General features: G+C 38.9%; 1 protein-coding gene across 2 annotated transcripts; it reads right to left on the reverse strand.

Moving 5' to 3' along the window:
* Window positions 1–1716: 1716 nt before the first annotated feature.
* On the reverse strand, window positions 1717–18156 carry LOC131246388 (large ribosomal subunit protein mL43). Of its 2 annotated transcripts, none has more exons than XM_058246473.1 (4): window positions 18002–18156; window positions 13007–13107; window positions 6142–6248; window positions 1717–2287 (listed from the first exon to the last, which is right to left on the reverse strand). In XM_058246473.1, exons 2-4 carry the CDS (start codon window positions 13084–13086, stop codon window positions 2115–2117), a joined length of 360 nt encoding a protein of 119 aa, XP_058102456.1. In that variant the 5' UTR covers window positions 13087–13107; window positions 18002–18156; the 3' UTR covers window positions 1717–2114. The 2 variants fall into 2 exon arrangements, with proteins under 2 accessions (XP_058102456.1, XP_058102457.1); XM_058246474.1 differs by having other exon boundaries at window positions 13007–13123; window positions 18002–18147.
* Window positions 18157–18419: the final 263 nt, after the last annotated feature.

Below are 18419 nucleotides of genomic sequence, written 5' to 3' on the forward strand. Positions count from 1 at the left end.
TTCAACGTGGAAGAATGACATTCTCATTGATCGTCTTTCTAATTTTGTAATAGGATAGCACAATTGTATTACTGTTTTACCAGAGTAGAACGAAAGAGGTTCAAAATGTTTAAAAAAACGAAGCAGATGGTGAACCGGTGGAGCTGTTAGTTTGGTCTGTACCCATTAGGACCATGACAAAATCACTATATATCATGAATTCCTCACTGCAGTTTTTTCTTTTTTAGTCACCAAACTGCTACTGCCACTTTCTTCAGCCCTGTTTTTACATGTTTAGTCACCAATTTGAACAGTTTGATCTCTGGTTTTTAAGCCTTGACACTGGTTTGAATTTGACACAAGTCAAACCTAGTCAAATGGCTTTTAAAATCCAGGGCCTATTTGTCAATGTAGATATCAGCTATCCTCCGTTAGAAATTGAGAAATGGTATCCACGGAGGTAATTTTGAATCATTCCCATGAGCCGCTTGCCCTTAAATGACCTGACCCATTAGGGAAATCCCAATTCATTATCATTCCCTCGAAGCTCATCCTCTCTATGATAAATGAGCTGCTTGCCCTGAAATGACCTGACCCAATAGGGAAATCCCAATTCATTAGTCTCCTTCGATACAATCAAATAGATCATCATATGGGTAACATATTCTCGGAGCCTAAACTATGCGATTGAATGAATCTTCCTCTTATATAATTACAGGTTGGGGGATCCTCTCCCTTCAAACTCCAATTCGTATTTTTTCATATAGAAATTTCTGATTAACAATAGAACAAGATGATCCATTTTGCATCACATCTAGTTGATTCCTTAGTTGGGGCTCTAAATGTCGAGACTTGGCTATTGAAATATAAGGGTATAAACCATAAATACAATGGTGTGTCCACTTGAATTAAAATGATAGAAAGCAGAAGGGCAGTAATGCAAAAGCACTTTAATTAGGGCTATCGACCGGATGGGTTTGGATTGGATCCTAGAGTACCCATACCCGGGTTGATTGGGTTCAGGTTTCAACCCATCAGACCTTTTGGATCTTGGTCTTGGATCGGGTGTGGGTCAAATAAGGGCTTATACATGGCATGCCCACCCCGATGGATGGATTTGATCACACGTGTGTAGCTTTGACACGTGCCTGGTGTAAATCAACTCTCTTACATGTGCATGGCTTAGCAAACCTCATAACATTTCTAGAATAACTAATATGTATACTTAGCATATGAGGATTGTAATGGGGAGCATAATGATGGATCAACCCAGACCCAATGGCCAATGGGTCCTCACGCATGCCTCAGTGGACTCAACAACTTTAACATGAGGTCATGTGTTCCAGTACCTATTGTGTGTGTGTGTGTGTGTTGGCGGGGGGTTGAGTATGTTAAAATATATATATATATATATATATATATATATATATATATATATATATATATAAAACCAATCTGACCTGATTTGCAAACCGATCCCAAATTTGGATGAAGACCTGTTAAAATTGGTTTAGATTCATTGGGTAACCACAGGTCCTAGTACCAGCTGGCAGCCTTAATTATCATGGAAATGTCAATGGACCGCCAGGATTCAATATGGGTGGAAGATTTGCAATTTGCTGCATGAGTACGGTTTAGGCCGCATTTGGATGCAGTATACGAAATCAACATTGGAGGGAATGGCTGAATTGCAATTACCTACCTTTCAAGCCCATCTTGGAAGTAAGATCATCCTAATTCGATAAAATGGTAATTGCAATCCCTTGATTTCCACTCGTTTCCAAATGAAAACGGGGAAATAACCATTTATACAGGATGCAATGTATGCTAGTTACCAAGTAAAACCTAAAGAAAGGCACAATCAACAGTATCTGATTTTGGGGAGGATTGAAACCCATGTGACCATGTCCCAGCATTACCACTACACATGACCAGATGGGATGGGTACACAGGCTCATTCCAGATGATGGTCCAATTCAATCTCTAGCAACATAAATCTAAGTGGGCCAGTTCACTTCCACCTGAACTTCTCACTGCAAACGCAAACAACAAGATCAATCGATGGAGTGACGCCTTGTGCTTTGACACCATACATGATGACAAGGTGTGCAGCCTAAACAGAGGGCCCAAAATCCTTAGAACTTGAGATCAGTTGTCCAGGTACCTTGCACACTTGGATGCTTGGTGACATGCCTCGTCTTCAGCTTTATCACCTTCCTTCCTAGCGCGTTCCTTAGCCGGGTTGCATGTAACAGAACGTCTTCGGGTGTTAAATTCTTCACGCAAACCACACGCTGATTTTTGTTTTCTGCAAATGAATGAGATCTGTCAGATGTTGTAAAAATTACATTCAGTTGTCTCTTAAAAAGTGGGGTGGGCAGAATGCCTTTCCACCAGCTATACATTCTCTATGTTCCATGTTGGACCTGAAACAGTGGATGTTGATTTTGGACGGGCATCTGTTCCACCAAAATATATAGGCAGATATTGATATCTAAATCAGTGGCGAAGATATTAAGGGCATGTTTCGACATCACCAATTCCCTGCAATCATGGAAATGGAAAAGGTTTTCCATTGATGTGGCAGTTTGAGACGTTTGGATAGCAAAGAAAAGGGAGCATTTCACAAAGAAATCATTCCAGTTTTCCATAGTTTAGATTCACTAGCATAAGAAACTAGGCAGTTGCTGTCTCACAAATATGAGATTACTACTTGTTATCCAAACCATAGTTTAAAAACTAGAAAATTTGACTCGGTATCCAGTTGGGTCAGATTGACTTGAAGACTCGATTTGACTCAATATTTAATAACTAGGAATCTAACTGCACTAATAATCGACACTTAGAACGGAATGAATATACAATTATGCAGTTTAAAACACAACAGCAGAGTCAGCTGGTAGATCCTGCTTGATATCTTGGTTCAGGTCATGAGTTCTAATTACACCAATTGCACTTTCTTTTTCTTTTTAATAAAAAGTATCTCGACTCAAGTGAAACCGACTGAAAATCCTCAGCAAATTTCAGTGATTTGGCTCAATTTCCAGTCAAGTCAGGTTGACTCAGCTGAGCTGAGTCAAGTCAAGTCAGAAAGTTTCAAAACTATGATCCAAACAAGACCCCTAAAAATGGAATCAAAGTTTCAATAGTGCTAATGGAAATATGCCTAATCATTACATTTTCTTTTCCCTTGGAATACACGTGTCCAAACAAGAGTTCTGAAACACCAGCTCAGTCATATGGTTATCTTCTTGTTCATGAAATTTTAGAAACATTTCACATAATTCAGGTGCATTTGGATTCTCTACCAAATTGGCATGAGTCTAATGAAGTGGAAGTAACCAGGTTATGTGATTTTCATAGCATTCAAAAGGGTTCGGGCTCTCATTGTTACTTCCAAGTTGGACTTGAAAGAAATACAGCTGCAATTTGAGAGCTACTTACTCATTGTGAGTACTAGGAGCAAGGTATTCCATATCGGTAAAGGTGGCCATAACGGTCACCACCATTACCAATATGGGTATGAGTTGTAATGGCCAATACGGGGGCGTAACAACCGTTATGACCCCTATAACAATTGAAAATTTTCTTTTGCCAAAAAATTCTGAAAAAATATCTAAAAAATCCATAATAATGTAAATATTCCAAATAAATATTCTTTTTTCTTTCTTTTTTTTTGATATGTTTATGGTAGTGTAACGGTTCATTCTTTGGTCAGAGTGTTGTATCGAGCTGTCTAGTGAATTTGTGAACATGATTATATGTCTCTAATGTTTACACATCACAATCAAACATTAGAACTAGAAATCATAAAAAAAGGCATAAATACTACCGATGTCAATTTTTATTTTTAAAAAGGCCTTCAGAGCTTCTATTCACTCAAATCACTATAATTTATGGTTTTAATCTTAAAAACTATAGTAAGAGTGGTCGAAACCTATTATAAAATGATCTAGGAGAATTTTTGAAATGAAAAAAGTATAAAATAACAATAAAAATAAAAATAAAATGAATTTTAATAGAAATAAAAAAAAAAAAAAGTGGTTGTTTTTCGACAATTACAGGGGTAACAGTTGTGATGCCCCGTAACGGCCTTTACAGTCCCAAAAAAACAACTGCCCCGTTTCACCCCCATATCACGTAACGGTCATGGACATTACCTATACGTATTAGCCTTTATAAGCATATCGTAACGGATATGGAATAACTTGACTAGGAGTCTCGGACACTTCATTAACTTCTGTGGTTTCACTTCTAGAGACAAACAAAAGCTTAAGTTTTGAGATTTTTTTGGTTGATGATATCTGTCTTATTAAAAGTGAGAGAGAGAGAGAGAGAGAGAGAGAGAGAGAGAGAGAGAGAGAGAGAGAGAATTAAGGGCAAAGAGATAACACGCTAAGCGCCCAAAACACTAGCCAGACCAACAATCCAAATTCCTGAAAGAACAATGAGCTAGTAAAGCAAAAGAGGAACCATCACGATACACTTGCTGGGGAAGTGTAACCAAAGAGCCAATAGCGACCCTCTTGTGACTCCCATTTTCACAAGAGAAATCTGCTCCCCTCTGAATAACTGAAAAAAATACTCAATGATCATTACAGCAATTTCCCATCTCAGAAATACAAGGCAATTTCCACCATCATATCAGAACATGCCCATCAAATCTTGAAGCTAGTACGTATCAGCAATTTAAAGGATGTTTTAATTGTTCTAAAACTTGGTGACTTGACTCAAAACTCACCCGAGTCAGCTTGACTCAACAAGATTTTGAGCGAGTTAATAGGAAACACATCGTCAGTGTGATTCAGTCTTAAATTGACAGGAGTCATTGAGTTGACATGCTTACTTGGTCAACTTGATATGACGTGCAGTGAATTGGCTCCAGTCAAAACACGGTTTAATGAGTTGATTAAGTAAAACAATACAAGTAGTGAGTAATGATTAAATGGCTGATGCCGGAATTTAAAAGAAATTTGGCGGACGAGGAGATAGTTGATTATATAAGCATTATCTTCTTACATTCTCTCTTGTTGGACTAACGATGTCTGGAAGGTGGGGCCTTAAGGGAAGCAACATTTTATCCTTGTCGATATCCCTTACGGCACACGTTTGGAGATCCTGGTCCCACCTCAAGTGGTGGCCTTTGGGTGGTTGGGAGGGAGATGGCATTCTCAACATTAATCCCTTGAAAAGTAGAAATACGACCATCCCTAACATTTGCATCCTCTGCCTTTGGGATGAAAAGACCATGGTGTGATCTAACGCCCATTACAGGGACGTATCGGCCGTTACTTAATGGTAACGGTGCCAACAGTAACGGTAACAACCACCGTTACTGTCATGGCCCACCTTGGAAAAGACAAGGATCACCTCTACATTCATTATAGTTTGGGAGGATTTTATCCCTTTTTAGGTTAGAATGGGCAATGCCATTAGGATTCAAGCTCTATTTCAAGCCTGGAAGGAGAGGGTAAAAGAGGAGGCTTCTTTGGCGTCTTTCCATTTTGGCCTCTTCTTGGCCATTATGGAAGGAATGAAACAATAGAACTAACTATAATATTGTTAATTCACATGATGCTGTTTTTCAAATTACTAGGAACAGAGTTGTGAATTGGGGTTCAGGTCAAAAGGAAAATGTATGGTACAACAGCAAATCAATTGAGGTTGTTTGGAGAGAGGAATGATATTCTTTTTCCCGAGATGACTGTTTGTCATCTGTTTACTCTATTTTGGCACTTGGCCTCTTTTTCTTTTTAGTAAAATTATTACCTTTCAACCCCAAAAAAGAAAAGGGTGAGATTCAACTCACAACCCTCAACTAATCAAGCAAACACCTGTGATCACCACACCAGTGTCCATGCAATTCATGTCATTTTATGTTCTTTAACAGTCTATATCTATGTGTAAATATTCATAATCATTTTTAATATATTTAATTTAATTATTAAATACCAAGTTGAGTCAACTGAAGACTCTATAGAGTCTTCTGGTTGACCTAACCCCGCTGGAGATTGAGTCAAGTATTCTAATCACTACCTCATAAACAAGAGGCACATCAAGTAATTGTAATTGTAGCTCAAACAGGACTATTATCTCAACACGTCGTCAATACACAAATCTCCATGAAGTTTTCAAAAGGATAAAAAGAACAAAGTAACTTACTATAATAGCCTTTTAAATGTGGATGCTGGCCACGAATGAGTTCAGTAACCACCTCCAACTGAGGATTTCCTTCTTTGAATGCTGGCAAATGAGATTCCATAAATGCCCTGCCATGTTCAATGTAGAATTATTATAAGAGAATCCTTCAAGAACTACAAAATACAAAGATTCTTTACGAGATCCAATTAATACGCATGTCCAACTTTCACATATTATCTAACCCACGATAGATGGAACAGATTCCAAAGTAATTTTTTTAAGGGTCCAATGTGCTTAACTGTGTTTGCATCAAATAAAATTCCAATACCTTAATACGAGCTAGCAGTCAATCGTCTCAAGTCTAAACTAACAAATTGCAGCCCTTCGGAGCATTTTGGCAACACCAGTAAGCAACTCACAATAGTGTCCCTAGATACCCAGGCAGGCCTAGTTCTTTTCTTCCCAAACCATAGGTTGCAACATTCAAGCTGGGAGTTAAAAATGTTGGACTTGCTCTTGAAGCAGAAAAAACTATGAAACAAAAGCCCACCCAATGCACTCCTGGTCTGCACTTCCCAAGAATGTTCTGTGGATCTGACCATCATCCTACCCACAAAAAATATCAGTGGGAGTTGCAATTTGTGGGACATCCAGATGCACCCACATCAAATTAGATCGAATTACTCAAAATAGAGTTGCAGTGTTGAGCACTTCGAGTTTAATTTCCATTTTGCTTGATGATGGCTTATGTAGGATGATCATTTAAGGGTTAATAAGGGGACAATAATGGGCTGGGAGATCAGCCCAAGCCTGACCCGGTAATACAAGACCTGGGCTCAATCATGGACCAAGCTTGAGCCCATTAAAATTCTCTCTGGCCAAGCCCTGGCCCAGTATACTAATTTTATATGGATTTAGTCATAAACATCAAATGCAAAAATGATTAAAATATGGTTTTATCATGGCCCAGACAACCCAATCAATGGGCCAAGGACCTTGACCCAAGCTGGACAGAACTTTTAGACCTGGCCAGGCCTGGTTCACCTGACTGACCCACAGTACGCCAGCCGACCATGTTTTTTATTCTTCTATTTTCATACAAAAGAAATTCTTAGAGGACAAATGCCCGAGTTCGGAAACAACACAGCCCTCAAGGAACACTAGCACTCACATAAACTACAATAGGGACCTCAGCCCATTCTCTATAGAAACCATCCTTAATATAACCGAGAATTCATTTAAAGATCTCGCCCGTGAGCCAACATAACTCCTAATTTTGTCCATCGCCTGGATAACATATTCGTTTTGTTATTGAAGATCCTATTTTTCTTACCTTCCAAACAGACCACAGAATTTGTAAGAAGCAAAGGTTGCAAAGCAATCTACCCTTGCACCCTCTAGGCCCATCCAACCACACCAGCCTGACAACATTAATCACATATGATAAACACATGCATATTTAACATATATTGTGATTATCATGATCTAGCCCAACCCGAACTGAGGAGCCAACTGCCAAGGCCTTGACCCAATACCCCCAATTGGTAAGCACGCCAAACTTTTAGACTTGGAATAGCCACCGAATCTAGGCCTGAGCCCAACCCATGGCAGGCCAGCCACAGACGCGTTCCTGCCCAGCACATGGAGGCATGGACACAGCTAATGTGATCCAGATACACATACTCTAAGTTGTATAGATATGAGTCAAGGGTCACCTAGTAATGTGCGCATGGAAAATTTTATGTTCCACGGAACCAATTTTAGGGTCAACTAGTCTCCACAAGCCACAAATATGCCCAAAGAAGTTCATGTTGCCTGCCCTTGCACACAAATTTGAAGATATCCAAACATGTATCATCTGGGGCCTTCCAAAGCTGATCTCACAAGCATCCCCTAGCTTCAATCCAAGTTCATAAAATCTGTTGGCAGGCATCATGGTCTCGGCACAAATATTTTGGATATACAGCCTTCTAAAACCGATCCAATCAAGCATTGCTTGGCTTCATTCCAAGTTCCATGTTATGGGCATAATTCGGTTGGTGTATATCATGGTCCCATAGCCACTCTCCCATGTTTAAAGTGCACATATCCAGAAAATGTAATACAGAATAACACCTAAACATCCAAGAGGAGCACGAGCCCCGGACTGAGAAATACCCCATGCCATTAATAATTATCTAAAAAAAAAATCTACATTTTCCTTTAAAATGACTCTTACAGTGGAAAAGGAAAGATTTTCCATAATATTCCTTTAACACCAAAAGACTAGCCTACCCTTATCTGGTGGGCCACCAAATGGGCTATATGCCAAAGAAGCAGTGATCGGACATTTTTGACCATCCAGTCATTCTGAGTTTTTGTGGTTGAATGTAGATTATTTTTCTAACAAGTGTCTAGAGTATCAGTATTATTACATGTATTTTATTTTTATTTATTTTATTTTATTATTATTATTATTTTTTTTTTTTTTGAAGACATCCTCACCTCTTTTTTGAAGTGAGACTCGGAAAAATATATCTGACTAAGAGAAACAAAGGGAAAAGGTGAAAATTTTCAGTGAAATTTCATGAGATGTTAAACAGCACATATTTACACATTTAGAAGTCAAAATATTGCAAAAAAAATGACTATATAAAATAAGTTTTCATTTAATAGAGGCCTCAACCATGTGTTGTCGGGGAAAAGATGCAAATATATATATATATATATATATATATATATATAGAGAGAGAGAGAGAGAGAGAGAATGATATAAATGAGTTCATATCATTCAAAATAAAATGAATCCATCCAGCCACCCAAACAAAGTTAATGTATACAAACATGACACATCAATGATACAACCATCCATCCATCCACATATGCATGACCATCCATGCATACATATGTACGTATGTACACCATCCATCCATGCATACGTACGTATGTACATACACCATCCATCCATCCATGCAATCGATACATATATACATACATACATACATCATCCATCCATCCAGGCATATAAACGTATATACATCATCCATCCAGGCATCCATCCAAAAGGAGTAATCAAAATCACCCCTGGCATGGGCATTTTTTTTTTCCTTTTTTTTTTTAAGGATAACTGGAAAAAATATATAAAAAAGGGGGGAAAGATACAAACCAGAAAAGAAATCTGCTGAGATGGCAGAAATCATAGGAACCTAGAAATAACGGATCATCTTTTTTCATCCCATTTACATTGCCCGCCCATTCAAAAATCAGAATTTGCGAATTTTCAGTGTTCTATGGAAGCATCCCTGGCATGGGCAATATTATTGCTAGTATTGACTTGGGAACTTTTATACTATCTTGAGACCAAAATATCGGTAGGTTGATTTTGCCATATATCACCGATGTTATCAAAATTATCAGCAATATTTGGAAATTTCTATAGTACTTGGGGTTTCAGTATCATTAACCCAGCAATATTGATAATATTGGCAATATCATCAATAATATTGCAGACATTCGGTATCATTACCCCAGCAATATTGATAATATCGGCAATATTATCAATAATATTGCAGATATTCGGAACATTGGTTCTAACCATTCCACTTGCAAGCCACTGACTGGGTGACCACCACAGTCCAATCTTTTTGCTTTATGGGATATGACATATTCATTTAGTGGCCCACTAGATCGAAATTCCCAATCACCCCATGGATTTTCCATGTTACCACAAGGAGGGAGCTTGAGGCAACTAGAACATAAACTGAATCTAAGTTGCAAATATTAAGTAGCATGGACAGCCAAAATTCCACATTTCCACTGAAGGACAATGCTTTTCGCTCCCACGTACCACCCACCCACTTATGAGTCAAAAGCCCGGGGCACCTTGGGCTTCAAAATCCCCCAAATTCGCTTAACAATTCCATCAACCACGCAATAAGGAGAAAACCAAGCAAAAGGAATTGTTGTCTAAACTAGTTTACACAAGGCCTCCCACCCTGTTTTGTGTACTGTATAAAAGAATCACGTGAATACTCTATTCAATAAAAAAAAGTAGTGCAATTTTGTTCAACCTACCCAAAAAAAAAAAAAAAGTATAACCTACAAAGCTGTTTTAATATTTATAGGCCATGACCCATAAAAAGGCATACTTGGATTCAAACTGGCTCCAATTGGCTTAAGTGCATCAAAAATAGTTCTAGTCTCATTCGATTATTGGATAAGAACATAAATAGAAAAAGTAAGGGCTTGTTTAGCTTTGCTATAACATAAAATGTTTTTTTGTGATTTTGATTTTGAAAATCACCTTTCTAGGTTTTGAGTGTGTTTGGTTAGCCACTTAATTAATCAATTTTAGAAAAACATTTTTTCAAATTTGTGCCTTTTTTTTTCATAACGCCTAGCCCACCGTTTCCTACAATCGTTTCCACTTCTACAAACTTGCCAAAAGCACTCATAAAATCAAAGATCTCTCTCTCTCCCTCTCTTGTTGGAAGGAACATTCCCTAATCAACTCAACTAACAAGTGGTTTTCCAAGTTTATATAGCATGCCCCGATCAACCCAACTTGCAATCCATAGACTTCCCTAACTATACAAACAATGAATCTAGTCACCTGTGATTCTATAAACCACATCTTACCTATCATCGGTACTATATACATACTTTACGTTGGAATGCTATCTTTATGACTGAACATGCGGACACCCTTCTGAAAGAACTAACAAGATGGGTTCTAGATTTAACCAGTAATCCCCAGACGTTTTCAGCCCATCTCCCACTCCATAAACATATTTTGAAAAAAAAAAAAAAAGAGTACAAGGAAAAAAGAATAGATCAGCTCATTACAGGAAAAAATTGTGCTCATTTTTCTACAGTGTAATGGAAGGAGTGGAGAAATTGTATGATGGCCCTCCATCACATTTTAAGGTTGAGTTCTTCTCTCAGGCCAACCGAGATGGATGATGTTTTAGAGATTCAAGGATAAGGCAGTAGGGGTGCAGCTTTGGGGTGCCTAGTGGGAAGGAATAAGGTGCAAATTGTAGACAATCTTCACTAGAGATAGATGATGCTCCTGAATGTTTATGTTATGTGCATGCGTAGTGAGAAGTTTGTTGTCCATCTGAGTCTGTTGTTCATCTCTTCATTCATTGCCAAAGTATTCAAAATCGGTTACGTAACGGCTGTTATAGAAAAAATAGACTGTAAAGGCCCTGCAACGGTCCCATACTGGTCCGTAATGATCTGTAACGGCCCCATAACAGTCCTGTAACAGTTTTGTCAAAAAATAAAAAAGAGCCGTAACAACCCATATCATAACAGTAACCATGGTGGCCGTTACGGCCACCGTTACTGTTTTGGAACACCTTGTTCATTGCCCATTTGCCAAAGTAGTCTTGGATAACTTTTTTAACTTGTTTGGAGTGTCATGGGTCATGCCGAGTTCAACGGAGAGCTTTCTATTGGCTTGGCATGGGGAGGTGTGAGCAAGATCAGCAAGGCAATATGGAGATTGGCGAATGTTGGCTGGAATTTGGTCTTTATGGGGAGAAAGGAACAATTTTTGTTTTAGGAACCAATGCGCACGAATACTGGAGCTGTTCATGAGGGCTAAATTGAATGTAATGGGTTTGGCTGTAGTGGAAAATGTTATGGATAGAAGTTCGTTTCCTAGCTTATGGTCTGAGTAGTAATTTTTTAGGCTTCGACCTTTTCTTAATAAAATTATCACACTTTTAAATAAATAAATAAAACACTCAGGCAGATTGGGTCAGGTTGGGGGTCAACATGAGCCTGACCCAGCCTCAAGAGGACCCAACCCAACCTCAAGAGGACACGACCCAAGTTCCAACCCAAGGTGCCCAACCCGAATTCATCTATACTCGACCTGACCCGACCCAAATACATCAGATTATTCCCAGCATGATCTATATTTGTTCAATCCAAACCCAACACAACCAAGAGCAACACAAGGACCTTGACAACCCAACCCAGCCCGACCTGAACTCCGGTTGGGTTAATCAGTTCAGGTTGACCCAAACCCAAGTTGTAGCCCCATAACGATTGACCCTTCTCAACTTTTGTTACTTGATGTTTTACTGAAGCTAAACTGCCTGCCTGCCTTCAAATATTAAACAGACAAACGATCCATTTGTGAAACTTGAACCACTTTGCAATTTTGATTTCATATTATAACAGAAGGCAACAGAAAAATGTTCATCACAAGGTACATAGTCACAGAAGATGCAAGCCTCACAATAAAACTTTTGGTAAGGTGGATGGCCTTCTGGTTCCAAAAGCCCAGTAGGGAAGTAAACTGTACATGAGAGGTTCACCTTTTGGTTCCAAAAGTCAAGTAAGAAAGCAACTGTCCAATAAGCATATCCAATTGCCCAAACCAGAAAATTAATGGATGGAACCTCAGTGTTGATACTTAGGAAAAGGAAATATACAACGCCAAATCAAGCATTTTCTCTGTGACCCAACAAAATCTACAAAGTAGGGCCCAGCTTTTGCTAATGCAGATCATTCATATGGTGGCCTCAGTGGTGAATAGGAGATATCCAAGTCTCTTTGGAGAAACTCCAAATATTCCACCATTAAATGACACTAGCCATCAACTGGGCCCCCATCAAAGTTAGACCATAGGTTGTAATGGAACAATTTTCATTGGATAGCTAGGGTCATCTGATGAGGCCCAAGGGAGACATTGACGCATGGAGTCTCATAAAATTTGCCACCCAATCAACAAACTGTTGCTGGGTTGAAAAAAGAAAAATTCAATCGAGTACATACAATACCTCGTATAGGAATATGTTATTAAAATACAAATTGTACAACTTGATTAAAGTTTCCCTATACTTTTATAATCTGCCTGATATCATTAAACCATACAATGTAGAAAACTCACCTGATACCCCTGCTACTTCCTCCCCAGTCACAATAGCTCACTATCAACTTTTGAAGTTGCCACACACCTCGCAAAGCCATCAGCCAAGAAGCTTACTCTGACTGCAAAACGTGAATCCTATGAGCATAGCCACAGAATTAAAAAGAATATCTTGAACAAAGAAATTGTCATACACATCAAACACCCAAATCCAAAAATTTGAAATGGAAATGAACCTCTCCAACTACCCTAAAAGTATGCTTACTTCTAATAATGAAGGAGAAACTTCATAGAAGCAATCAATAGAATTGACTGAATAAACCTATTCACAGCTTCAAGAAATCAAGACTATCACTGCAAGTATGCTGCATTCTACAGATAAGATGTTGGAAATTCATTTTCTAGAACTACCTTACCAAAGCACCCAAACTTCCCATTAACATAAACAAAGGTCCCTCGACCCAAGAAACACGTTATTTTGGAAAACAGAAATGAACATTGCAATGCACAATATATGAATTGTTATAAGATATTATCACCCTATCTTTTGACACCAAACTCAGTACCTTAGTAACTAAGCATGCAACTCCCTCGGGAGTAGATAAAGCTCCCTTAATCCATTATTGATCCAAAATAAACCAAAGGTTGCATTCTATGTCATACAAATTTGTAAGGAAGATGATTTAAACCTGCCCATTTTACCAAAGAGCTCATCCCATCTAAATTGCGCCCGATACATTGAATCTGGTAGGTGGGGAGATGGATCCAGACTGTCCATCTAGTGGCCTCCTATCAGTGGATCGTCGAAAGTTGAAAATACACCAATCATGCGATCCTAGCCATTTGATCGCTGGCCTTCAAAAGGAAACTAAGAAAAGCAAATGGTTGACTGATTTTCAACCGTGTGCCACCTAAGGAGGATCTGCTAGATGGACAGTCTAAATACGTCGGCACCCCACTATCAAACAAGGCTAAATCTTGGCTATTGACTTCAGATTGGCCCCAATCAAAGAGCATGCACGGCTAAAATCATGCCATGAAGATCGTCCCACACTCAGAACTGGCACAAAACCCGCCATTGAATGGCCGGTTTTAGTCCAAACCTCAAAAACTGCCACTGGATGACCGGTTTTGATTGGTCATTTGATGTGTTGGACCAATCACAACCACACCCACTGCCTCGCCTCTTTGCTTTGGTTTTTCCAAACCTAACTCCATGCCAAGTCAACAATACTCGATTCGAGGCTAGGCAAAACCGAACCTAGCTCTCAACCCCTCCATGTCATCACCAAAGCGTCTCTCAACTCTCACTACCTATTTAAAGGGGCCCCGCACTCACAAAAGATGACAAAGAGAGGGTAGAGAGGCAGAGGAGAAAAAAAAAGGAAATAGAGAGAGAGCAAAGAGCGAAAGAAATAGATAAGGAAAGAAAGAGAGAACCAAAAGTAGAGGCAGGGACATCTGCTTTGACCAACCGTCAGTAGTCAGAAGCATTACAAAATCCTGCAAGCTTTCCTTCTCTGTTCTTTTTTCAAACCATTTCAACCTAGAGTTGCTCCCTGACTCTATTCTGTCTCTGTCTCTTTCAATTGAGAAGTCAAAAGTCAAAATAACGTTGAAGTCAATAGAATAGGGTTAGGATCGGGGATATCCAACCACCCCTTTTGTAGAAAAGGGTGTCAAGTCTCCCCTTTCTTCCTTACATCTCAATCAACTTGCATTTCAATCCACACATCCCTACACACCTACACCCACTCTCACTTTATTTTGTTTTCGTTTTGTCTTTACGCACACTTCTATTAGTAGGCTCAGTTCCGACGTCACGTGGAGTATGCTCTACAGTTGCCCCTTTAGGGGATCTTCCATATCAGAAAACATGATTTAAAGTAATAACCGGAAGTTCAGGGTCGCATCTATTCACACTTTCATCTTGCTTTAGTTTCTTATCCTGTATACCTAGGCCTTGTAGGCTAATATAATACTATGTATTTTCTTATCTTATTGGAAATTCCCTGAATCCTCTTTGAAAACAAACAACCTGGCAAAGTAGATACCGCTCTGTGCACGGGCTGAAAATTGTGCCTAATCCCTTACTTTTTCATAATCGAGACCCGTACCAAGAATCCACGACGCAAATCAACTCAAGAGTCACTCAAGTCGGGAATCCTTCAGATTTCCTGCTATCTACGCAATTCTACAAATTCTGGTCAACCGTGGATTTTGAGGCCTTTTTCTTGCTAGTGGCGACTCCCTAAGTGCTCAGACGACCTATTTTGTTAACCTTGAGAAAGGTTGTGTACAACCGAGGAAACCAAATCAATCACACCCTTCCTGGGGGCTCCGCGCCAAAGGATACGAGTGGGGTGTATGTGATGTGAGCGGCATTCATGACATCATTACTTCTCTCCTAACCCCTCTCACGAAGCTTTTCATGGAGGTCTAAGCTCTGGGACTTGCCGGAAGATCTTGTCCTATCAAATGGCTCGTGGCAGCTTAGCACTCATTCATTGCATTATAGATACGCAAAGGACAAATGCTCTGTGACCTGCTGGTATCCAAGATCAGGTCACATCATAAATCCGAGTGATTCTAGTCCTATACTTATTATTCTATCATATAACCATCCTCCACACATGCAATCACGACCAAAGTGTTTCGTATCTGTTACGATATGCCCATAAAGGCCGATACGTATAGGTAACGGCCATGACCATTACGCAATACGGGGGTGAAAAGGGGCAGTTAGTTTTTTGATACCGTATCAACCGTTACGGTGGCCGTAAAGGCCGTTACAGGACCTAACGACCGTTACTCCCTTGACGATCGAAAAAAGATCACTATTTTTTCTATTTAAATTCATTTTTCTCCTCTTTTTCACTTTTCTCATTCCAAAAACTCTCCTATATCATTTTACAACAGATTTCAACCACTCTTACTATAGCTTTTAAGATTAAAATTGTGGATTGAAGTGATTTAAGTGAATAGATTCTCTTTTCAAAAAATTGAAAAAGTTGTATTTATGCCTTTTTCTGATTTCTAGTTCTATTGCTTGATTGTGATGTGTAAACATTAGAGATGTAATCATATTAAACAATTCACTAGACAACCCGATATAACACTTTCACTAAAGAGTGGACCGTTACACTACCATAAACATGTTCAAAACAAAAAACGAATACATATTTGAAATATTTACATTATTATTGATTTTCTAGATATTTTTTCAGAATTTTTTGGAAAAAAGAAAATTTTCAACCGTTACGGGGGTCGTAACGGTCGTTAGGCCCCTGTATCGGCCGTTATGGCCAATACCCGTATCGGTAATAGTGGTGACCGCTACAGCCACCGTTACCGATACGGAATACCTTGATCACGACTGGTCCGATAGGGACGCATTTATGCCCACATGATGTTTTCCCAACGTTCACATAATATAATTCCCCATTAGCCACATATACAGCTTTAAGTGGCATCTTTATATAACAACTTGCAAGAATACATCCATAAACCACCATACTTCCCATGATAAATAAGGTCCCTTGATATGACAAACAAAGAAACAACAAAAATAAAGAAAGAAAAAAGTCCAAGAAATATACAACAATTATTTCTTGACACCCATCAGAAATATCATAATTACTTACATAGCTTGAAACTAGATATTTAGAGGAAAATTGCATGAGAATTGAGGAGAGATTTAATATGCAACTTCACAGCAAACATACCAGCATGATACACATGTACGAGGTCCAGGTCACTCATCAGATGGGGTCCACTTTAAACATGCCCCGGCTCAACAGTCACATTATATGGATCAGGTGAGCCACATGTCTATGTTGAATATAGAAATTTAGTCATCTTTTCCCCCCTCTAACCACCCATTTTTCGCATCACATGCGGCCCACCTGATCCGATCATCATCTAAGCCTTATCCTGACCAAGTGGGATCAGCTTCTTTATTGACAAATGGACAAACTCAGGTTCACCCTGCATCCCACCTGATGGATGATCCGGATCCTTTACAGTGTGCCATGTTTTTACACATGCCACAAATCACTTCTTCTATCTTTCCTCATGCAAATCACCCTAGCACTCGTTATCACCGATAACATTACATTGCAATCAAGAACAAAAATGCAAACTCCCATGATAATGCACTCCACAGAATTAATCTCAACAACCCAACAAATAATTATAAATAAGAAAAGCAGTTTAAGCATATTCCCACCTCAAAACAGGGTATATATAAATACCCACGTACAAGCATCGAGTTTGTGAATAACCACATTATTAACTCGCCGCTATTGCAAATACCCACAGTCTATTTGTTTTTTCCCAACTTTATGAATAACCTCACACTAAGAAAAACCAAAGTGTGGATGATTAGGATTCTCATATCTTGGAGGTTCTAGTTCAGGTTTATCATCGGCGAGGCCCAGATGATCGACGGCTGGATCAGTTCATGGACTTTTGACATGATGATTCCAACCTGGCGGGTTAGTGCTTAGGTTTTCAGATTGGATGATTCTATCGGATGGACAATGCTGATCGCATCCATTTGATAGAAATAATTCTCCCAAATTTGAAGCAGGCAAGAAAATAATAATAATTTAAACCTCTCTTTTCTTCTTCTTCTTCTTCTTTGTTCTCTTCTTTTCTCATTTGTGTGTGTATGTGTGTGTTTGTGAGAGAGAGAGAGAGAGAGAGAGAGAGAGAGAGAGAGAGACTTTGATATTCGAGCAAAGCGTGATAGATGATATACATGCACTTGGATATTACATAAACCCTCTTCGACAGGAAATTTCTTTCCAATTTCAATCCACCAAATGCTTAAGGGCACGTTGGGTTGAGGAAAAATCATGAAATCTCATGATTAATCAATCTCAATTGGTGCAAATTCTCATGATATTACATGAAATTTGGATCAACCAAACACACAATAAATCAATAAAATTGAAAAAAAAAAAATGTGGAAGATATAAATAAATAGATACCCATGGAAATGATAAAAATTACCAAGAATATTGGAGAGAGAAAAATGCTGTTGTTCTTGCTGATGAGTTCTTTGGAGTGGAAGGAGAACAGTGGACGCAAGGAAAGATGCAGGAATGGGGTTTTGGGTTTGTGTACAAAATGACAAAATTACCCCCAGAAGTGGAGACTGAATGGGGCTAGTTTCGTCTTTGAAAAAAGGAAAGAAATACCACGAGAGAGTGTGTGTGAGATGATACGCAGGCGACGCGGATTGCGTCCTACCCTCCGTCCGGGCAGGGCTCTGTGGGGCCCACCGTTATGTAAGTATTTTATCAAAGCTGTTAACGTTTTTATCAGATCATTTTAAGTTATAATCAAGAAAATTAGGCAGGTACAGGGCTTAAAAGGACCACAAAGTTGGGATTGAACTTTCTTCATTAAAAACTTCTTTTCTTTGGAG

Source organism: Magnolia sinica, chromosome 5 (genome assembly GCF_029962835.1).
Source record: "Magnolia sinica isolate HGM2019 chromosome 5, MsV1, whole genome shotgun sequence".
Lineage (NCBI taxonomy): Eukaryota > Viridiplantae > Streptophyta > Magnoliopsida > Magnoliales > Magnoliaceae > Magnolia > Magnolia sinica.

Coding starts and splice junctions, on each gene's coding strand:
- LOC131246388 (XM_058246473.1), bottom strand. CDS start 13,086: ATGGCTTTGCGAGGTGTGTGGCAACTTCAAAAGTTGATAGTGAGCTAT. Junction 6,249..13,006: donor GGAAGTAGCAGGGGTATCAG/GTGAGTTTTCTA, acceptor TGAACATGGCAG/GGCATTTATGGAATCTCATT. Junction 2,288..6,141: donor ACATTTAAAAGGCTATTATA/GTAAGTTACTTT, acceptor ATTCATTTGCAG/AAAACAAAAATCAGCGTGTG.